General features: G+C 38.3%; 2 protein-coding genes across 2 annotated transcripts; one reads left to right on the top strand and one right to left on the bottom strand.

Moving 5' to 3' along the window:
* The first annotated feature begins 3,843 nt into the window (after positions 1-3,843).
* LOC115827045 (protein FAM180A-like) lies at positions 3,844-9,325 on the top strand. The gene is made up of 3 exons (XM_030790999.1): positions 3,844-3,937; positions 8,666-8,757; positions 8,996-9,325. The coding sequence occupies exons 1-3, from the start codon at positions 3,847-3,849 to the stop codon at positions 9,323-9,325; spliced, it is 513 nt and encodes a 170-aa protein (XP_030646859.1). The 5' UTR covers positions 3,844-3,846.
* Positions 9,326-10,339: 1,014 nt separating this feature from the next.
* LOC115826656 (solute carrier family 23 member 1-like) lies at positions 10,340-22,771 on the bottom strand. Its single transcript, XM_030790538.1, has 12 exons — positions 22,724-22,771; positions 21,005-21,151; positions 20,263-20,420; positions 17,492-17,651; positions 16,600-16,781; positions 15,569-15,689; positions 15,091-15,247; positions 12,620-12,873; positions 12,224-12,388; positions 11,842-11,950; positions 11,378-11,473; positions 10,340-10,596 (listed from the first exon to the last, which is right to left on the bottom strand). Exons 1-12 carry the CDS (start codon positions 22,769-22,771, stop codon positions 10,340-10,342), a joined length of 1,854 nt encoding a protein of 617 aa, XP_030646398.1.
* Positions 22,772-24,406: the final 1,635 nt, after the last annotated feature.

Here is a 24,406-nt window from a genome sequence, read left to right as displayed (position 1 = left end):
TTGTTAGAAATGTTGCTCAGTTAATTTTAAAACGAGGGGTAAAACTCATAAAAAAAAAGTGAAGAGGAAGGACATTGTGATAACAACAGATGGCTTCCACGGGAACCTGTCCTCTACGGAAAATTATGTTGATGTGCCAAGAAATGTGTGCACAGTGGGATGTAGGACACAGAAAAGTGTTTTCAGGTGCCTTTCCAAGCCATTTGCTTTGTTATATTTATAAATGATTTGTAAAGAAAGCGAAATGGACACGTAAATCTGCAACACATTTTAAGTTCACGGGAGCCCAAACAAAATACTATTATTCTCAACCGTAGCAAGCATATATAGTTTAATAACCCTTGTTTTTGAAAAGTTAATTTTCGCATACATTAAGAATGTTCTAGACCTGCTGTACACCTAGTGATGTTCTCACAGTCCGTAGCTTCTTATGGATAAGATCAAGCTGAATAGCTGAGTGATATGATTTCACCTCTCAGTCAGGTTCAATGACAAAACAAATTTCTTCTCTTTATTATGGAAATTTATGACAGTTTATTTGTACTGTATGTATTATTGTGTTAATCTATGCTTATGCATTATACATGTGAAACATCTGAGATATTTTATGGCTAAGGGCGGCATTTGGTTTTTGGTGATGGACAGTTAGTTTTGATAGAACACAGTGAGATTTGATTGGGCTTTTATTATATTGTGAAGATACTGTTCAAATCAAGCTTGCCTACGTACCTTGGTTTTCAAATCTGATGCTCAGCATGGCAATTGCAAGGGATGCATCATCACCATTTAGAGCGGTGTTGATTTTGAGGCATAAATCTGTGCTGTTCTGTGCATACTCTGGATTCAGCGAGTCATGGAGCAGTAACATTTATCCAGTGAAACAGTTTGAAGTATCTTCAGAATTTGAATAAGCTTTTATAACATATGAACAAACGCCAGCTGCAAAGCACAGAAATAAGAAGCTCTAAGATTGATTGTAACGTAGTCGTCAGCTGCCATCTGGTGGCTGTTCTGAAGTTTAATGACATTCACTCATTTGGCCTGCAGATGGTGACTCATATTGTCATATGATGCAACATTAGAGTAGTTTAAACACACACACTGTTATCACCCTGCCTGCCCAAACTGCAGTTTCACTCTGTTTTTCTTTCTTTAGATATGTTCAAAGCATACTAGATTATCACTAATGGAGAGTAATTGCTCCTGAGTGACATATTCATGAGAAATATTCTGTGCTTGATTTGGCTATGAGTACAAATATCATTCTGTGCTTACTGATACATCGCTCTCTGGTTTATTGTTTGTTGTACAGACATTTGTTGTCCATGTCTGCCCTCTCCTGGCAGGCTGCGTTAGTGCAGTCCAAAGAGCACTAAATCAGGATTAAAAACATGAGCTCGCTTTCTGAAAGCTGCAAAGGAAGACAAACTGATACGACTTTTTCCGATATTTTGAATTAACATTGTTTTACAAAATGTAAGAAATTATAACGTGATAAATTATAATTAACGTATGTAACACATTTTGAACCACTACTTTGAGAATTTTAATCTTTTAAGATTGTGTTGAGCATCAGTACAATGTCCAAGGATAATTTTTAAAAATTAGCAGGTTTAGCAAATTAGTAGATTTATTATACTCTGCTTTTACAAAGTTTAAGAAAGCTGTCTTTCTTAAGGGCAGAAAAAAAATCAGAAGGAATTCATTTACACACATACACACACACACACAAACACACACACACACACACACACACACACACACACACACACTGTTCCATGCTTGAACAGTTTGGAAATTCCCCTTTTTGATTTCTTCCATGAAAAGACATCTCTTTATACAACACCACCAAAGCTTTCCTCTGGCACACACAGAGTCAAGGATAAACACAGCACACATAGAGATAAGGAGTAGCACTGCACACAGACAGAAAAGGACAAACACAACACACATAGAGACAAAGAGCAACACAGCACACACACACACACACAGACAGAAAAGGACAAACACAACACACATAGAGGCAAAGAACAACACAGCACACACACACAGACAGAAAAGGACAAACACAGCACACATAGAGACAAAGAACAACACGGCGCACACACACAGACAGAAAAGGACAAACACAGCACACATAGAGACAAAGAACACAGCACATGCACAGAGACAAGGACAAACACAACACACATAGAAACAAAGAACACAGCACATGCACACAGACAAGGACAAACACAACACACATAGAGACAAAGAACACAGCACACGCACAGAGACAAGTACAAACACAGCACACATAGAGACAAAGAACACCACAGCACACACACAGACAAGGACAAACACAACACACATAGAGAAAAGGAATAACACAGCACACACACACAGACTAGGAATCAGAATCGGAATTTGGTTTATTGCAAAGTAGGTTTACTCCTACAAGGATTTTTTCTTGGTGTGTTGGTGCACCATACAAATACAACATACAGGTACAAATACACATACAGAAACAGATACCATGCACATATATACCATCCGGTTATTTTCACACCATGCTAAATTAACAAACAAATCAAGCAAGTACGCGCCAAGACACCGAGGCAACCATGTGTGCCGTCATCTTAAATCAATAAACACAGGGTAAACACAGCATAACTTGTCTTGATAGTACTGAAAACTGCAACTTGTGTTAACCTTCAGAGACAAAGCTCAGGTTTTCTTTCTTTAAAAACTCACTTATCTTAAACTTAAAAACTTAAAACAAAGATTCTGTCATAAGAGAAACAACTGTTCACCATCAGAGCTGCTTGATGACACTCACTACTGTAGTGCTATATGTGGAAATGTTGAAAAACGTGTCATCTTTCTGAGGTGTGTATATAGTGTGTGTGTGTGTGTGTGTGTGTGTGTGTGTGTGTGTGTGTGTGTGTGTGTGTGTGCGTGCGTGCATGTGTGCGTGCATGCATGCGTGTGTTTGTGTGTGTGTGTGTTTCAGAATGATAGTGCATTCTTATAATCACCAAAGAGATCAAGAACAAATATGATCTGAATTAGAAAAAAATGTGATGTTTACACTCCAGCTCTCAAACAAAGAGACGGATTACATTCAGAGGGAGCGTATGCAGAATAACCCTGTGTGATGCCAGACAAAACATTTCATACATATCTCATGACATGACTTTTCACATGTTGCTCCCTCAAAATTTCAGTTTTATAACAAGATACTAATTAGTATTTCTGTGTCCTCTGCTGCATTGTTCCAGTCTATTTTAATCATGGTGAAAGTGATGACTGTGTTGACTATCACAGTTGAGGATAATCATTTAGAAATGCTTGAGCAGTGCAGCTGCAGAAGAAAAAAGACAAAAGACAAGACTAAAAGTAAATATAGTGCAGGATGGCATTCTACAAGGATGATGTCAACAGGAAGAACAACATAGAATAACGGTACAAATAGCAAAACAGACTTTCAAGCACCTTGATTCTCTCTCTGTGTCTGTCTCTCTCTCTCTCTCTCTCTCTCACTCTCTGTCTGTCTCTGTCTGTCTCTCTCTCTCTGTCTCACTATCTCTATCTCTCCCTCTCTCCCTCTCTCCCTCGCTCCCTCTCTCTCTGTCTCACTCTCTGTCTGCCTGTTTCTCTCTCTCTCCCTCTCTCTCTCTGTCATGTGACAAGATCCAGATGGCAGTGTTTGCAGCTGGACTGCTGTCTGGGTATAGAGTGTGGCGCATGCAGAGGTGAGAAAAAGAAAGTGAGAGAGAAATAGAAGAGCGAGAATAGAAGCTGTGGTTTTGGTTTCTTGCTGCTCAGCGCCTTCTGTGATCCTATAGCTTTGCTGCTGGCTGCCGGATGCATATCAACATGGTGCCCTGGGAGGTCATTCTTCTGTCTCTGCTTTATTGTAATTCCTATATGTTGGCTGCTCACCATAGAAATCAAGGTAAGACTTGAGTTACTCTGCCTGAACACTTATAAAGAGTGTATTTCAGAGGTTTCTCTCCATGTCATTTACACGCATTGCGTGCAAACTAGGCTTGAATCAGTGCACCCCCCTCCTATTCTTTTCATTTGTAAAGGCTTACGAAGGTTTTGTAATACTTCTATTTTGATTACTTTGCCTACTCAGACAGTTACACTGATTAAACAAAGTAGGCGAGTGCATCCGTAATGTCACATCACCAGCTTACCATCGGACATAGTGTGATTGTCAATGGTTTAACACTTTTACATATCCCGATAGGAATATATAGAAAATAATATTATAAAGACCATCAGATAGTGATGCTTCATCTCAGTGCTTTAGGTGGTGTCATAACTGTGTCGTTTGTCGTACTTCAGATTTAATCTTTTATATTATTTCTTCAACGCTTGAATCACAGAATTATTCTCATCTGAAAGTGCAACGGTCTGTCAAGAGTAGAACAGTTTTATGTTTCTTTGTTTTAAAAAGACTCATAAATGCATCATAATCTTGCAACGCAGCTCATCAGTCGGAACAAAAACTGCAGGACTCCGAACAATACAGTCATAGTTAGAGTCATGTGATTAGTGTTTGAAAGGCTTTTTACATCATCTGTGCTTACTTAGAGCCTTAAGGGAAGAAAAGACAAAACAATACAAAACAACAACAACAAAAAAAAGCAGCAGACATTTCTTTCAGGATATTTTATCCCCTCTGAAAAGGAATGTGAGCATGTGCTCCTTAGCTGGGGCTGAAGTATTTTCAGTGTACAGCTTAAAATTTCTTCCATTACTTTTTACAATCCAACAGAGATTATTTTACTAGTTTAATTGTGCTACTGTAGCACCAAAAGTGCATGTTTAAATGCTGAGACTTGCAGTGCTGTCCCTTTCAAGTAATCATGTTGACATAGTTGTGTTACACTAAATTGCCCTCTGATATGAAATGATTAATCTGTACTGTAGCATATGAAGTGATTTCTCGGGGGGGGGGGGGGGGGGGAGGGGGAGACCCTGACTTCTCATTGCAGCTCTGATCTACGTGTTTTAAAGGCCTCATCCCAGAAGAGTTGTCAGCTATTTGGATCACAGAGCGTATTAACCATCCTCACCTGCTTCCAATATTATAACAGTCAACATACTCCAAATCTGAGCTGCAGCAGGAAGCTGACAGTCATTCAAGAATGAAAGCTTAGCCACAAAAATGTGTCTGAAGCTAAACTGCAAGAGAGAGCTGTACTTAGTTAAACTGTTCAAGTGATTGACAGTTTGTGATTCGAAAATGTATGTTTTCTCATGGAGTTTAACTGACAAAGGACATAACAGTGTACTACTACCAGTAGTGGCTACAGCCAAAGACATCTATGGTTTAGATTAATCTGTGTCTGGATATTAGAGCACAAGGGACGTGTTAAGTGGGCTGGGTTATGAAAATAAATGTAAAATGCAAGATCTCTCTGCTGAAAGTCAGGATTACCGCAGGTGCCAAAATACATACAGTGTTGTAGACAGCATGCAGGACTGCTGCTTAAGAGCAGACCAAACAATAGTGTATACTTATTGGGTATAATTCCTCAAGGCAGATGACCTGTGAAAAATGAATCCAGTACATATTGACAATGGCAGACACAAACAGTTAAGGCCATTAATTAAATGGAGATGTGACTGTCACCGTGGCAGACACTCATCATTATACACTGCCTGGCCAAAAAAAGAGTCGCCATTTGGATTTGGAGCGTCTGGAGGCAATTGGTCGCTTGGTCAAGTCTAGGCTCAGCAACGTTATGTAGCGACAAAATGAAGTCAGCTGTGTACCTGAATGCACTGAATGACCAAGTTATCCCATCCATTTTTTTTCCTTCCTGATAGCACAGGCGTATTCCAGGACGGCAATGCCAAAATTCATCAGGCTCAAATTGTATTTCTCTGTTTCCCCGCTTCATTTTACCTTGTTTTAATGCTTACAACTATTTGATACTTAGGGGTGAATATTAATGACCTCTGTTTTGCTGTTTTACTGGGAACTTGAGAGTTCATGCCAGACTGGGTCCATGAGGAACCCGTAAATCAGTTGATAAATGTAATTTGATATCTGATTCCCTCCTGATTGTAGTTTGCTTTTCTTTCTACATCTGAATGAAATTTAGATCTCTTTGAAGATTTAATGGTGGTTTATGTTCAATTCATCCGTAGGAGGCAGTTCTTCGGGAAATCAGGTGAGGTATCGTGAAAGATAGACATTAGGGCTCATGATCAGGAATCTTTGGCAGTCGTCAAAACAGCTGTAACCAGAAGCTGTTCAGTCAGAAACCAAGATGCACATGCCATATCTAATAATGTTTATACCAGCATGTAGCCTAACTATTCTGCTTTTATTTTTCTTGAACAAAAAACAAAACAAAACAAAAAAATCTGACAAATTATTAATTGCAAAATTAACATGCTATCTGTGAAATTTGAATTATTTCACATCCAAAAGATTTGTATGATAATAAGTAAATAAAGTGTCTAACATCCAAACTGCCAAAGTTTTGATACAAACTGAATCCAAATAGATGATCAAAATCCATCAATTCACCCTTCTACCCCCATACCAATCTCACCCTCAACAAAACAATAATCAAATGAAAAATAAGGCTGAAAGCAGCAGTCACAAAGCTGTTTGACCATTTTTGAGAGTGGTTGATCAAACAGAATCAGGCACATTCATGTTTGAAATGCATGCGCATTGTTCCATATATAGTGAGACGGTGAAGATGTGATACATGGTAATAAAGTGATGTCTGTGTGGATGATTAAACCCCGAAACAGACGTGCCAAATTTGTGCAAAGTGACCAGTATGTCTAAAAAGTTACTGTAATGGCCAATGCACTCAAGACATGCAGCTCACTTCCTGTTTGATACATTAGATACTCATATAAATTGAAAGACATAATTTCATGAAAAAATATAAATATCTTTTTACTGTTTTCTATGTCCAGATGAACATTTTGTTGTAATCCCAAATATAAGAGTTTCAAAATTGTTCTATTTGGCCTATAGGAGGTGATAGAGAGTAATACAAAAACCCATCTGCATGCTCGAAGACCAATGGGTTGTATGTCTATAAATTTTCATCATCATTGGACAGCGCATTAGGCGGCTATGGTTAATTTCTGGTTATTGGATGGTTTACCAGCTATTGGTTGGCTTGGAACTCAAGAGCGTACTTCGTACTTTAGGAGGCTCAGTAGTTAGCACTGTTGCCTAACAACAAGAAGGCACTGGGTTTGAATCTCAACTGCCTTTTCTGTGTGGAGTTTGCATGTTCTCCCCGTGTTTGCATAGGTTTCCTCCCACCACAAAGACATGCATGCTAGGATTAGTATTCCTGTCAGTGACCTTGACCAAGGCACTGGCAAAAAGACCTGGAGTCGACCTAGTGCCCACTGCTCTTAGCTGACAGTGTGTATGTGTGTTCTCACTGCTCTAGTGTGTGTGTATGCTCACTGGTCTTATGATGGACTAAATGCAGAGGCTGCATTTCACTGCTCACTGCTCAGAGTGTGTCTGTGTGTGTGTGTGACAAATAAAGTACTTCTTCTTCCTCTTCGAAATTGTTCCGTTTGGCCTATAGGTGGTGATAGAGAGTGAGACAAAAAGAACCATCCGAATGCTTACAGACCAATGAGTTGCATGTCTGTAAATTTTCATCACCGTTGGACAACGCATCAGGCAGTTATGGTTCATTTCCTGTTACTGGCTGCTTTATCAGTTATGAGTTGGCTCAAAACTCAGCAGAGCACTATATACTTCATACTTTAGTGTCATTCTGTGCCCAAACAAGAGGACTTTGAGTTTTTGTTGCTCATGTGACAAACCGCTCTTTCTTATCATCTTGTTATTCATCTCTGAGTCTGTGTATCTACTGTTAAGAAACATCCCCAATAAGATCGTGAATTTTACTCTTTGAGTAAACTTAAAATGATATTGAGTGTGTGAAACTCACTTGCTGCTATCTTGTGCTGTTAGTCAGAAAGCCAAAGACAGGCAAGAAAGTCTATGAGAAGGATTAATTAAGCACATGCCTTTTTGTATATTCTCAATTTTTGATGACCAAAATTTTGAAATGCACGGCAATGGCTAACCATTCGGCACTAATATAGTCAGCGCACATCTACACAGCAGGGTCCTACAAATGTCAGACAATGCTTGCTACACATGTGCATAGCTACTTTGAAATCATCCCCTCTGAGGATAGAATTCAAGATTAAGCTCAGTCTTGATTCATGGAGGGTCACAGATTTTAGAGAGTTCAGACAGATTTTGTTTGGCCTGTCTTCAAATGGCTTTGAGTGTTGTAACATGCAGACAGAATCTCTTGGCAGATGTGCCTTACCACACACAACACCTGCCAGACAGCAAGGTGAACAGCACGTGTGCCGTGACTGGAAATTTACCCCCGATTATGCTGCAAGGCAAGCACAAAATTCACACTGCTGAAGACCACATGAGGTCATGAGACAAAAAAAAACAGAGTATGTTTAGAATGAATCACAAACTGTGTTCCTATTAAATTTCTGTAGAGGAGGAGAAACATTACATATCTATTTTGTATTTACTTCAACACAGCTGCGTGTCCAGATGTGAACTGTGTATTATCTTTAAGTTATTTTGCCACAGATAACACATTAAATAAACACTATTAGGTGTTTTTTTCTTTCTTAGCTCTGTATCCACCAGCCCTGAGGATGAAGAGAGGAATGGCATTGAAACCCATATTTCAGAATTCAATAAGTGATGTCAATCTGCTCTATGAGGTAAGAGTTAAAATATAAAAGGTCTTTGTCAAAATACCTGTGTTACAGACACTAGCTGAATGAACTGTTGAATAAAACATTTGTGAGTCAGTTTAAATGACGGGCAACGTGGTCATGAACAAGAAATGAAATAGTAGTTGAGTATTGGTATTAGTATATGTGTAGAACACAATATTAAGGTACTCTTTTCTGGATGTAATAACCCGACTGTTGACAGTTCACATTTTCCGCCTGGTAGATTCTGCTGACAGGGTTACGGTTTGAGGATGAGCAAGGTAGGTTCTCCGTGCCAGATCCAGAGCTGGCTTCTCTTCGTCAGACGCAGAGGCTGGAAACGATCTGTAAGGACGTCCTACCCAAGAACCTATCCAGCGTGCGTCGTCTTACCTCCGACCTTTCCCAGCGCGGTGGGACTCTGCAGCATGACGACTTTGAATATGCTGTCCTGACTCTACTTTACACAGCTCACCAAATGGCCAAGGCAAGCACTCTTCATCAGAGAGATGCCTGGGCAGAGTCTTTTGTGGACCTTTACAGAGCCATAAAGACTGATCTGACGGCCAAATAAATTAAAAGAATAAAGTACCACGTTTCTGTTCGGATTACAAAAGATATGGCAAAGAGATTATGACCTCTAGCAGTGCTAAAAAAAAAAAAGAAAAGAAAAAGAAAAGAAAAAAAAGGTTGGGTTGCACACCCAAGGAAGCAGAACTTATTGAACAACTCATTATCAGTACAGTATTCTTAGTGTGTAAAATTGTAAATTGTATATTAAGACAAAGTGTGGTGAAGACAGGTCACAGTTTTGGTGATGGGCCATTGTTGAATTCAGTTTTCAAATTGCTTAAACACTTTTTTAAGTGAATATTGAAAGTGCTCATAAAGAATTGCTGACATTGATTTCAGTACATGCAAATCAGTCAATACATTCCATGGTCTGAAATCCTGAAAACTCTGAGGAAAAACAACACCACCAGTATAATAATAACAATAATAATAGTAATAATGTTTGTGGTATATGCCAAACAAATGACAATGACAAAACAAGCAAAGTATGCATTCTACATTTACATAATAACATGCACACATTCACCATTGTGTTAGATTAACAAGTCTTCAATTGAGTCTTTTATTTTCTTTTGAAAATGCTTGCAAGTTTTTCTTTGCTCTATGCAAACAGTGTGAGCACCATATAGAGATGAATACCCATATGATCCAAAGTTATAATTTATCCCTAAAAACTCATTTACAAAATGAAACTCAATTTCAGGACAAAACGAGAGAAAAAAATATAACAAATGTATTAAGTGTTGTGTGTAGAGATATATTCATATCAAAAGTCTTTAAAAAAGAAGAAAAAAAAGAAGAAGCAGAAATCAGCACCTGAGAGGAACACAGCTGCCTCGGTTAATAGATGTGTCCATGTCAAATGGACAACTCAGGCATGATACTGCAAGATATTCTGATTTTACTGCCCTGAACAATGCTCTTGAGTCTGTATTTCAGTTTAACTAAAGGGAGCTGGAAAGGTTGGGATAACGACATCTTTACGGGGTACACATTAGAACAAAGTGTTTGCCAATCACAGGGCCACCCCCACGATGACAGGATCAGTTGGCTCCTTCTTGGTATCCAGTGAGCTGGAACTGCTCATGGTCTGCTCCTGTGTGTTATCCTTTTGCGAGGGACAAAAAGGCACATATCTAACCCATGACGAGGAGGAGAGGCGGGAGCTGATACCAAAGGGCAGGTCATAGACTTCGCTACTTTCCAGAGTATTGTCCAAGTCCTCTTCATGGGCTTTGTTCCATGCTATAATGCCTCGTTCATGCTTGGTGCCTGCAGAATAGATTGTACAGAACAGATTATTCTACACTGACCTTCACAGAGGTACAGACCATTCACACAAAGCTGAGTGTGTCAAGGTCAAGAAGTTTTTGTGCTTGTGAGGTCTGCATGTGTGTGTGTGTGTGTGTGTGGGTGTGGGTGTGAGTGTGAGTGTGTGTGTGTGTGTGTGTGTGTGTGTGTGTGTGTGTGTGTGCGTGCGTGTTTATGTGATTTTATGTCTGTTCATGTTTGTATAAGTGTTTTTATATGCATGTTATTTCAGCCTTCACTACTCCTGACATGAAAATCTCATCACTTCCTCATAAACGTTGCTCATCTTTCCTAAGCACTGTCGGATGGTGTTGTGTCATTCAATTTATATCAACAGATGTTAAAATTTTGGAGTTATTACAGTGTGGATGATTTTCTCTTACAGTAAACTGACTTTGATAAACTGATAAAATAACTTTATGACTTCACTGGTTTTATTATAGATAGATAGATAGATAGATAGATAGATAGATAGATAGATAGATAGATAGATAGATAGATAGATAGATAGATAGATAGATAGATAGATAGATAGATATTGCATTGCCTCCATTTAACACACATACTCAGAGTGCACTACATTCATGAAGCCATTAAGTCTTCAGTTAAAGGATTATGAATATTTATGGTAACTTCCTTTGGATAAAATGTCCAACCACGTATATTTCTAAATATCCCTAATGTAACAATAATTTAATAATTTAATGCACCTGATACAGAAGGAAAAAAGATGGAGGCTCACCGGGGATGGTGTTGTCAAGAATAAACCCAAAGAACCCTCCCACAAACATGCTAGTGGTCAAGAGAACCTGGAGCACCTGGTCCAGTTCAATAACACCTGAGAAAATAGAAACTACATTTAAATTCAATATACATACTGATGCTTCTGTTTTGCAGTTGCAGTATCCAAGCAAAATAATAGACTAATCCAAAAACTGCACCTATCATATACATTTGACATACATGTGACATAACAAGTGGTTGGAAAAAATATCAAATATTTTGTAATAAAATTTTATAGCTACAAAAGTATGCAAATTTACCATGATGTGTGTTTATTATTCAGAAAAATACAGAATAGATCAAATTTATAACAAGAATAATTTACTTTTAAGAGGACCTAATTACTTCCCAGATTTTTAATAAGAAATTCTTATTTTTCAATTTTTCATTTTTTTAATTACGAGGCTTTATCTGTTCTCTAACCTGTTGCTATGGCCGTGGGGTTTTTGAGAATCCAGTTAGGAATGACTAGTCCAGAAAACATGGAGAATCCAAAAATAAAGATGTTTCGAGATGAATTCATGTCCACGTACTGGTGAGAAACAGAAAACGTTTTTATAACAAGATGATGTAGTTACCAAATAAGTTCCTCCTTACCCTATGCCACAGACACTCACAGTATGATTTTCATATGCACACAAAAATCATTTAAATACAGCATCCTTTCTGTAAAAAACACTTTAATGCAGAGCTAAACAATGTGGATTTAAGATTCAGATTGATGTCCTAAATGTCCTTGAGAAAAAAGAAGGCTAGAGTATAATGTGAAGAATGGAGGGTGTAAGACTTGAAATGTAATTATTACCTGAAGATTAGAGACCCCTGCTGCAGATATGACCCCAAACATGACCAGGAACATCCCACCAATGACAGGAGTTGGAATAGTTGTGAAAATGGCTCCAATTTTTCCAAACACTCCCATTATAATCATCAGGAAACCACCGGCAACAATTACCATGCGACTACCAACCTGCACAAAGACAGTTTGCTTGTACTGAGGGTGTTTGTATATCAGAACTAAATCTGCTAAAATTTGCAATTGAGAAAAAAAACTCTATGCCCCGCACACAAAACATATTGAATGAACATTACATTTTTATGGCTGGTGACCGGAAATGCAGAAAGATTATTTCTCTTGCATTAGGCAAGATTTCAGCAGGTCAAGTTATCTATCTTAATTTAGCCAGATTAACAGCCTTACCTTGGTAATGCCCAGAGCTCCTACATTCTCACTGTAGGAAGTGGTCCCATTTCCTGTGCCCCATGCCCCTGCCAGTAGACACCCCAGTCCTTCGATACCAATTCCCCTATTTATGGCATGTTTGGGTGGAGGAGGAGCACCAGACAGCCTGGCACATGCATGGTAGTCACCAACAGACTCAATCATGGAGGATATTACACCAGCCAGGATCCCCAGTACCCCTGCCAGACTCACTGTTGGTACACCCCACTGACCTGTGTTGCAAATTAATTTATTTACTTTCAACAAAAATATGCCTCTTTGACTTCCAAACATATGAGCTAGGAAATATATGCATAAACTACAGCAAACCAAGAAGCTCTACAAACTCATAATGCAATACAGATTGTTCCTTGGACCAACCAACAGTAAAAATGATTTACAGTGAAATTCTCATAGCAATTTACTGTATTCCTTATATACAGCACATTGTAGGAAAAAAAACTGTGTATTCTGGGCAATCAAGATCACTTTCATTTTCAAAATTGTTCAAATGTTTTGTTATTACAGTAATTAGCTGTTATTTGCAAAGCATACTGGAAATCTCTGTGTAGTTTTCATGCTTTGCTAGCGGTGCTTCCGCTACATTGGTGATTGACAGTTCTAGGAGTGCAAAGCTCTGCAGTGTGGTGAAAAGATGCAGTCAGTGACACCATGTTTATCAGAAAAGATATGTGGGGTCAGGGACTACATGGAGACTACACATGGTAATCTACAACTCCACCAACTATCGTAAGTGTTGGGTTGTAAAAGGAATGGGCAACAGTAGATCAATGATTTGGCCATGATGAGAAGGGGAGGGGAGTGGGGGAAATGTAAAAATTGGGTAATGTAAGTTTCAAGTTTCAAGTTTATTTAAAGCCCAGTATCACTGTTTACAATCTCAAAGGGCTTTACATGTCCACGGGTTTACAGTAGACAAAACAAGACAGCACCCCCTAACTTGATCCTCATACCGGGCAAGAAACTTCCCCCAAAAAACTTAGGTGTAACAGGGAAAAAATGGAAGAAATCTTGAAAAGGACCAATGAGAGAGGAGAGCAGTACAAACATAATGAAAAAGAAAACACACTAGCAGACTAAACAAAGACAACAAAAGCAGCAGGAGAGCTTCGACCAAGGCAGGCGACCCGGGGAAGGATGGGCCAGTAGAGGGGGGCGAGTCACAGACAACAACCACTCACACAGACAGAGGAGAACGGGTTAGTTAGAGAGGAAACAAGACAGTCAGGACAGAAAGTACAGGGGAGAGAGAAGAAGAGAGAAATTGTGAATCTAAACCAGCAGAAACTAAACTAAACTGTGACAGGAGAGCCTACAAGCAGAGACTGCCTCTCACGCATTGGTCAAATTGAAATTATATTATCCATATGTTAGAGAACACGGATAAGTCGGATAAATTTGGTTTCAAAGATATCAAGACAGTTTGCCTCTGTTGGGGGGGAGGGTATTATAGGGTGAAATTCAATCAGGTAGGTAGGCTGGCGCAAGCCCATGTAGAATTTTATATGTCAATATGAGCACCTTAAAATCTGCCCTGTCATGAATTGGGAGCCCATGAAGGGAAGCCAGGACAGGTGTAATGTGTTCAAATTTCCTTGTTCTGGTCAGGATTCTGGCAGCAGCAAGACTTTTGGTACTAAAGGCAGGCAGACCAGAGTACAGAACATTGCAGTAGTCGAGGCAAGATGTGACAAATGCATGAACAATGGTTTCTGCATCAGCTATACTTAACAGGGGTCTAATTTTAGCAATATTGCAGAGGTGATGAAAAGTAGTTTTGACATGTTTTCGTTTTTGATGTGTGTGACTAGCGAGAGACTAGAGTCAAAAGTCGCACCAAGACTTTTAGTTATAGAGTTTTGAGGGATGATGCAATTGTCAAAATTTATGGTAAGATCACTAAAAAGATGTTTATGCGTAAGGGGACCAATGACCAGCATTTCAGTCTTGCCAGCATTAAGCATCAGAAAATTAGAGGACATCCAACCCTTAAGCGTGCACACAGACATGCTTCAAGGTTAGCCAGTTCAGAACAGTCATTGTGCTTGATAGGTAAGATCTGAATATCATCAGCATAACAGTGGGAGCTAATGTTATAACTACGAATAATATCATCCATATAGGGGGTCTGTAATTCTGCAGTTATTTAAAATACAGCTATGAGCTACCTATAGGAAATATAAGTGGCATTAAAAAAACTTTACAGTAAGGTATTGTAATTTTAGAATACATTAATAAGTATAAATAAATAGTATCTTACTGGAAAATTTATTCCCAGTAAATTATTGTACTTTTACAGTGAAACTTTTTACAAAGCAGACATACTTTTAGCAGTGCACAAATATGTTTGATTGGACAAGAGATCATTAAACTATCTGAAAAATAAAAAAGTGAAGTAAATGAAACAGTTTTCTTCTTGCATTTCCTACCTGGGTAAGGAAACCTGAACCATGGTGCACGGCTTATGACATCACCATTAATGTCAGTGCGAGCCAGGTAGCCATACTGGGTTGGATCTGAAGGTAAGACATTATAGATGGTAAAGAGGTAACAGATCAGCCAGGACAGTGTGATTCCCAACAGCACCTGAAAGACCAGACGCACATTCATGTAATTCATATAAAGACGTCACTGACATAGGTTTTACTAGCACAGCAACACAAAGTCATGACAGAGGTTCTTTCACCTCACAATCATAAAAAATTCCGAAATGAATATCAGACATTAGACATTAGGCACAATGACTGCTTAAATGAACTATTACTCAGGACATAAAATTCACTCGCAGAAAATGATGTTTCATTTATATATTCATTTTCTTGTTTCTCTCTTTTTCTCAATAGTACTGACACCATCGTTCAGGCGGTTTTCTTCCTACGACCGCTGTATTCTTTCCAATTTACTTACCGGCAATATTTGAAAAATGTACATCCTAGAGGTGTGACATTTCTCAGCCCTGTTATATGTGGGAAAAGGGACAGCAATATGACGAAGATACTGTGAGAACAGTATAATTAAAGCTGTTGTCCTGTGGAGAACAGAGAGAGATTGTCAAGAGCAGGGTGAGAGATTAGACTGTAGCAGTCTATTCATGCAAGATATCAGTGAGGTACACTCATGAATGTTCAGTTTCATAATTGATACAATATCTGGATTATTTTTCTGTCATGCATAGTTTATCTCTAGCTAGGTATTTTTGTCGATATCTTATTATTTTCTGTCCTGTTCGTTCCCTTGTTCTAGTCTATGTCTGTACAGACAATCTACATCAGCGTTTTCTTTCGTCATCCAGGCTGTGAGTTGACCTTTCTTGTAAAATTCCTACTACCCATAATGCACCTTCATGTTTTGCAAACATTAATGTCTATTGGAAAATCACTGACTAATAACTATTAACAATATTTCATGGTATTTTGGCCATGTTGTTGTGCTATGTGGTGCACTATAACAGTTGTGTATAGAGATGGTTGTCACTCACAATATGCTGTTATTGTTTTCTTCTACTCTTTTTTAACTTTATCAGTCAGCAAATATCTTCATTCCACTTTTTCAAGACAAAGTTATTCACTAACATTTAGCTTAACAATTTAACTATTAATAAAATCTGCTTGTTATTTGATTTAGCTGGACAAAATTTATCATTTTACATTTAGCACAGTTAGCTATATCTATCAGTGTCACAAACAGTTGTTACCATAACATGTTAAATCAATCGAGCGTGTGACACTTTTCGTCCCAAAATATGCGTGTACAACAATTGAGCAACAAACCAATGTGATTCCATTGTAAGTGTTAGGTTGAACACATAAAAGTTTAGCAGAACTGTTACTTCATGTCATTAACATGGCAGCCGCTATGGCTGTTCTGCCATTTGACAGGCTCTATGTATATTTAGTCATTTGAAAAGAGAAACTCCCACTCAAGGTTACTGTACACACATGGCAGAAATACCCCAGTGGTTTCCTGCGTTCATGCCAGCTGAGTCATAAAGGGACAGACCAATCAGGGAGATGGTTGGTGCAATGGTCAGAGGACCAATGAAGCGCATGAAGAGGCCAATCAAACCAGAGAATCCCACAAACACCTGAAACAGGGATCCCACCATAATGGAGCCTTGGAGCTGTGACAAGACAAGACAAAAACCAACAAAGTCAAGAGAAGGAATACAACTAAAGAAGCATCACTCTGTGTAAATTAGAGACATAAACCAACAAACATAATAATAGCATATAAAATGTAGAGAACTCATTCAATACCAGGTCTTTTTTTTTCCCCGTGCAATTTCATTAAAAGTTCAAAATATTAGGTACATTCTTTGAGGGCTAAGATGGCAGACACATTCTAGGGTTCTATATTCCTCTTGCTATCTGAAATAGGACCATAAAGATCATGCTGATTGACAGATGCTATAAGCTGGCCTCTGTGTCCAGTTGTTGTTTAGTTTTAACCAGATCAGGATTGTTGTCTTGGAGGTGAAACAAGAAATCAAAAATGTTAAGACAGTCTACTTTTTGTATTCAGAAGGTATAGAAAAAAATGAATAAAATTTCTATTTTCAAATCCTGTTCTGTACAGTGGACGTGAGAGATCTAATGCCACTGTTCTTTGCATGAATTGGAAATTTTAGACCCTTCAAATTCAAGAATGTAATCTCAGTGTCTTTCCACAAGGTTAAAATTAGTTGGAATGAGCAAAAATACATACCAGAGTAGGACAAACCTTAACACATTGGTCAAAAGTCAGCCACCACAATAATAAACAGCTATCTGAACAAACAAACAAACAAAAAAAACACAGATTCACTTATGACAGAGTACAGTTGACACTTGCCACTTGCAGGCGACTCTGCCACACATTAATGAACTCTGGGGAGGAGGTGTTGACCAAGCTGGCATTTTGCGTCCATGCAGGACAAACCCACTCTGGCATCGACAGCAAAGCCATAGAAGGTGCAAGCAAGGTGAAAGTGCCACCTTGTAGAATGGGTAATCTGTGATAAAAATACAAGAGAATAGAGAGAAACAAAGATTTCAGTGACTGTATAAAAACCCTTATCAGAATGTGCATCTACAGTGCTTTGTAAGCCATTTATAAAGAATTGTAAATCTTGAAATAGACACTAACATCTCTTTGTAAATTTTAATTCCTAGTTCATGGAACTTTAAAGTCAAGCATCCTCAAACTGAAGTGTTTTAATGTCCTGTGAAAGATGTACATCACAAAACATCTGGTCTGTTTCGTCAGACTTGATGTCAGGTATGTCATATGGAGTACTGTGGCACTTTGTGGCCACAGGGCATACTTACGCATCTTCATATTGTTAGTTAAATAATTTGAATGTAGGAATATTATTGCTACTCCCCTTATTTCTGCTATAATGTTTTAGCCTCCTGGTAGACTCTGGAGAATATTCTCCAGAGAACATTCTGTTTCACTGGCAGTCATCCATACAGTGTTTCCATATCGAACTAAACCCGACCCAAATTATTCAGGTGCAACAAGGTGCATATGCTGCATGTGGTTCTAGATAAGATCATTTCAAGCCCTGTGAAAAAAGGTTTTGACAAATGAATACAATAAAATCTCTCTCTTTTGTTTTTGAAATGTAGATCTATGAGAGGTTCACCAAGGAACATATTCCTTGAATAAATTAAGAAATAAAAAGCAAGATATATATACCAGTAAGAATAGTTGCATTCCTGTTCTCATTCTGAAAGTAGGCAAGGAAAGAAAGCTCTCCCTGCATAATATTTCCCTCTTGGCATTTACCTTGCTGCATCAACGTTTTCAATGATTCAGTACAAGCTGACCTCTCTGTTCTCAAATGAAAACAAGTCTTTGGAATGTGGATTTAAAGAGTGCTGAACTCCAGGCTAATGCTGTTCACAATTCTGCCTAATCCTATTACAGATTAGTTTCTGCTAGGACATAACCGGGCAATGCCCTACATACTTTTACTGTATTACATTTGGCTGCATTGGAGTATACCCACTAACCACAGCAAATGATACTGGATTTTCAAATCTCATTCAAATTCTGTACTAGTCCTAAAGCCTAACTCTTTCAAAGCCTAACTCTTTGCATACTAGCCATCATGATCTACTAGACAGCATAAGGCATGGATTCCAGTAACGATTCCAATTGCATATTTGCATATTTGAAGCATTCAGTATCTGACATTGTGTTATGATTATTACAGATGCAAAATTGAACATTTTAAATGGAAAAGCATTTTATCAACTTTCGAACAGGGGCCCTTACTGATGATTTCAGTTGAGCTTCTAGGTCTGCTGATACGGTTAAGCAGTCCTTTATTTTTTGGTTTTCAGGTCATTCAGCTTCAGCAGTCAAACACGATGAAAGTTTTAACTTAAAGTAGTTAAGTATTAATCAGAGAATTAGAGAGGAAAAGGGGAGAAACCAAAGATTTCCATGACAGCATAAAACCCTCTTCTTTAATGCACTGTTTAGAGGCTGAATTTCCTACTGTAGCTTCTGTTTGGAAACAAGAGCACCCACCCACAAAACCTACAGGTAGCAAAAAAAAAAAAAGAAAAAAAAAAATATATATATATATATATATGTTGTAAAGGTTGTAAATTTAAGAGAACAAAGTTTAAATTTGTTGACATTGGAAATATTGTATACCACTTGGCTGTTTTTTTGTTTGTTTTGTTTTGTTTTGTTTTTTGAGGCAGCCTGGTTGCAAATTACTATCTAGAAACACTTGTATTCAAGTCTGATATCTCCTCATCTGAGAGTCACAATCATACATGTGCCATTCCATATTTTAGACCAAAGCACTCTAGTCATAAATTACATAAGATTTTGAAAACAGTTTAGTTGCTGTTTGTACTGCCAGGTGTACTTCAAATAATTTCTTTGAAAAATGTTGTAGAGTCCCTGAACATAATGAGATTCTAATGGATGGAAAGTCAGATGACCACTCAAATTACATCTAAACTAACAATTACATGATTATGTGAGCTAAGGGTTTTCAATAAGCTACAGTTTATATGAGATATCCAACCCCCTATCATTGCTGATTATGTAACATCTGACCTTCAACATTCTTAAGATGTGGAAACAGGCTGGTATTCTGACTGTCTAACATTGGCACATTTTTAATTACTTCATCAATTTGCTTGAAATTGAACAGAAAGCTAGACAAAGTTGCCACTATGGTAGACACAGCAACATTGTGGTAATGACATTAAAAAAAAGTCTCAACATTAATTATGTTAAATCTGTTATACTAAATCTGTGTATTGCCCTGTAAAATAACAACTATTTGATATTACTTTTACATTTCTTAACCAGCAGATTATGCGTTTTCTTACATGTCATCTGACAAGTTTCAAGAGATCATTGATAATAATATTGGATTCTACAGTGTTTGTATTTATAAAACATCATTTTATCAAGTTCGGGGTCAGGATAGATACACTTAGCCAAGTGAATGCAACAGACTTTTTGCCACTACACTCAACCACAATCCAGGTGTGACAGAGCTGAGACTTGACCCCTAAATTCATAATAGAGAAACTTGGCAAGTCTGTGATTTCCAGTGCTGAAACAGTATTGCTGAAGGGTCACAGCACCTGACTCCAAAGGTGACTTGAAGTAAGGTACATATGCCAGAGACAAAGAAGATGGTGCTGATAAGGTGGCTCTGAGTGAGGCTATCGTGCTGTAGACACAGCCCTTGGGAAAGGATCAGTGGAATGGCAATAATACCTCCGAATGCTGTTAAATAGTGCTGAGAGAGAGAGAGAGAGAGAGAGAGAGAGAGAGAGATTCAGTCATCATAGAAATTCTAAGATGCCTGATTTTATGTTACCCCACATTACACATATTCCATTCTCAAATTTTGTCCTGACCTGTAAATAAAAATAGAGAGAGAGTTAGCCTGACCAACACACCTAAACACACCTACTGAAAGAAACACATCCAGTGCTGTTTCCCTTGGACCCACAGCCGCACTCAACAAAAATGGAACTGGAACTGACCACTACATATCTCGCAGAACTTGTATTCTACCAAATGTGGCAGTGTACTTTTATAATTAAAGACTGCACTTTGAGTCAAAGTTAAGGTTTTTGTCTAATTTTTCTGTCATTAACCGTAACCACTGCTGAAACAATGTTGCTTTAACTTCATTAATAAAACTATGACCTCAACTTAAAAGCTGCATACTGTCTCAGTGTCCTCATAAAATTCCAGAGCAGAAAGCAGTTTCATCTTCTCCTGGCATAAGAAGTGAGATTCTAGCTATTTCATAGCTACGAAAATTGGACTAACAAAACCTACAACACATAAGTGCAACTCCAAACATGTACCTACCTGAATTCCCAGGATGATGCATAGGTACCATGGTGGGACATCAGTGACGCAGTAAGCTAGTTTGCTTGTGTTGTCCTCATGGGATAAATCTGAGTTCTTTCTGTCTTTTCCATCAGCCAACTCACAGAGGTTCTCCACACCATCCACCTGAGGACCAAAGCAACAGATATAGGAAGATTGATACGCTTGTGAAAAAGTGAAGATCAAACAATATGGTGCACAGAGGTTCGCCATACATGAGACTGAGATGAAAGCTGTAAGCTGTTATGACATGGAATTAGTCACAAGGTTTTGCTGGACCTCAACAAAGTCCTTTTTACAAGTAAATCAGGTTAATATCGTTAAAACAAATGCAGGTAATTACATGAACAAACTTTGTCAAAAATCATGCTGCATGCACATAAAGTCATCACTTTCTGTAATAATGCACCCATGACCTCTACCCATGCCATGTCTGATGAGTATGAAGCTATCCATCACATTTTGCACCTTATCAGTCATGCAATATTGCAATGCAATGATCTTGAAGCCCTTTTTTTGCCTGAAAATAACTATTGACAAGTGATGAGACAGAAAGTAACCCTTGCTAGCACGCCTAATTAAATATACCCCCTTGGACGCCTGACAAACAATTCGCAAATATGGCAGACTTTGAATTTTTGGTTAGACCACACCTTTGCATTCCACAATGGCATTATAAGCATACTAGGTTCCCTGTGTACCTGGAAACTGAACTGATTTGAACTGAGTATGTTTTATGTGTTTGACTGTGTATTTATGTGGTAAAACATAAGCAATTTTTCCCCATGTATAAGCATAATGTCAATTGGGGAAAAATTCATTTCACTGAATATTTCACTCAAAGATACAGCTACGTGAGTTTTTCCGGACTCTGGTCGGTAACAATTTTTTTTTTGTCAATCACAGATTATGATCTGTATCAGTCATGGAGATTTTGCTTATTGGATTTGAACCTTGAAGGGATATTTCACAACACTGGACCTAAAACACTGTTCATTTCCTCTCTCTGCTAATCAGCATTTGCATGCATGCACTAACTGAAGTCCTGCTGATTCAAATGCATGCATACACACGAACACACAATCAGAAACACTTAACCATCTTTGCATTCCATCCCAATTCCTGCAAAAATTCAGCATGTCACCAACAACAAACAACATGAGTGAGGGGCTTGTACCATATTCATCACTAACTACATTCTAAATTTCCCTTTATGCTGTCTCAATCCAGTCACTTAGTTTTAAAATACATTGTTTTAAAACACCTATTTATGCAGCCTTTGCAAACAAATACACTGACATGATAAACTGACAGCAGTTCAAAAACTAAGTTGATGTGAAGTACGATTAGAACTTGGTAGTGAGATCACAGTTTTTAAAAAGGAATTTCCTCAGCCACACAGTTCCCATGTAAAACAATTCCTTGTCCACATATTATGGATGTTTATAATCCATAAAAGTTTGTGAACTTTTTTACACTTTGGCATTCTTTATACATATGTAATACATCTGCTCAAAAACCAAGAGATTTTACATCTGTGAATTTGCTTTGAAAAGTGGTGAATCCAAGCAATGAGGAATGTCTGTGAATGATATATAAAACTACTACTTTGTCATTTTGGATTGACTGCTGAATTCACCTTTCAAAACATCTTCACAAGGTTAAATCACAGCTGTGTAGTAATGTTTTCATACTCACAGCAAATGCATAGTTGTCCAGCCCATTGCTTTCTTTCTCAGGAGCCATGATTCCAGGGTGGTTTGAAACAGACCTTTGAGTTCCTTTTGAAAGGCAGAAGGAGGAATCCACTGGCAGACTGTCAGTGACAGAGCAGGAGAGAGGGGGAAAAGAAGGGCAGAGTGTATGAAAACTTAGGGGGAAGCACCGAGACACGGGACGCTTGGTAGTACCGCTGCTGCTGCTGATTGTAAATGCAATGAGAGGCATCAGCTGCTCATGTGAACTCAATTACACCACCACCACCACCAACAGGCAGCTGACTGGAGCCTCGTGCTGATAGAGTAGGGCACTCACACACACACACACACACACACACACACACACAAACTGCATACAGATACACACACATACTCCCTTCCCCTCCTCTCTCTCTCTCTCACACACACACACACACGCACTCATACACATATATAAACACACTCATTCAAAAAATCTCTATCTTCCCGTAAACTATCATGTCCTGCTCTTGGCTGCTTTGCATGATGAGTCAAACAGGTGGCACAGGTTATCTAAGAACAAAGTCCCTTACACATAGCTACAAAATCAGATGGTGATTGTAAGTTTTATTCGTGCATTTGCATGGTTGCACTGAGTCATCAAAGTGGAATGTTCTACCAATGGTATGTTATTATGCAGCTATCTTGTGATAAGGAATGAAAAAGACACACACATACACCCACACACACACACACAAAGACAGAGAGAAAGATGGTGATGAAGAGAAACTGAAGAAATATATATATTTTTTGTTAAACAAACTGGTCTCAGTACCTTGTGTATGACCATACGTCGCAGACCAGATATTATAACGTTCCAATATTTTATAATATTCAAATCCGGCCTTTGAAAACTGTACATACAGTACTTACATGGCAGTAGATATATTATCTGTATACTGGCGTGTGTGTGAGTGTGTGAGTGGAAACTGGGTCAAACTGGGACAGATAAAAGTTTACAATGCCTTGTAGATCTGAGAGTGGGTCTCAGGGTGAATGCACTTCACATGTTTCGCATTTGGACGGTCAAAACTCACAGCAACCTTTTGTAGACAAATCCAATCATCCAATCACTGATATTATCCGACTCTGGTGAAAAGGAAGAACTAAAATTGTCTTTATATTCACATTCAAACCGATTGAGTTAGCAGATCTTGCAGGACAATTGGAGTGCTGTCAAAACTTCTGAAATCTCAAAACCTTTCATAGCACCAAATGCAAAGCACAGAAAATATCATAATGTCCAAGGTTGCAGCTTACTTAAGGGTAGGCCTATTTTCAGATAGAATCACATGATCAGAGCTGATATTACTAATTGGTTACGCATATGCCTTACTGGTCCTGTGCAATGACAGATAACATCAAACCCGATTTATAAAGTTAGGGGAGACTTACTATACTTGATGCCCACTGAAGTGCAGTCTTTGTAATGAAGCAGATGGGAAGAGAGAATGTGGAGTTGGTCATTATAATGATTTACCTGTAGTCTGTTTTTTACTCACAAAGAGACTTCAACTCTGAAAGAAATTCATTGAGCAGTCTGAAACTAGATGAACTGTGAAGAAGTGAAGAAAGTCCTTCTACCATTTTAAGTAAAAGGTAATTTGGGTCCATTGGTTTATAGAGCCAATCAAAAGGCAGAATG

Source organism: Chanos chanos, chromosome 13, assembly GCF_902362185.1.
Source record: "Chanos chanos chromosome 13, fChaCha1.1, whole genome shotgun sequence".
Lineage (NCBI taxonomy): Eukaryota > Metazoa > Chordata > Actinopteri > Gonorynchiformes > Chanidae > Chanos > Chanos chanos.
This window is presented reverse-complemented; position numbering and strand designations above follow the sequence as displayed.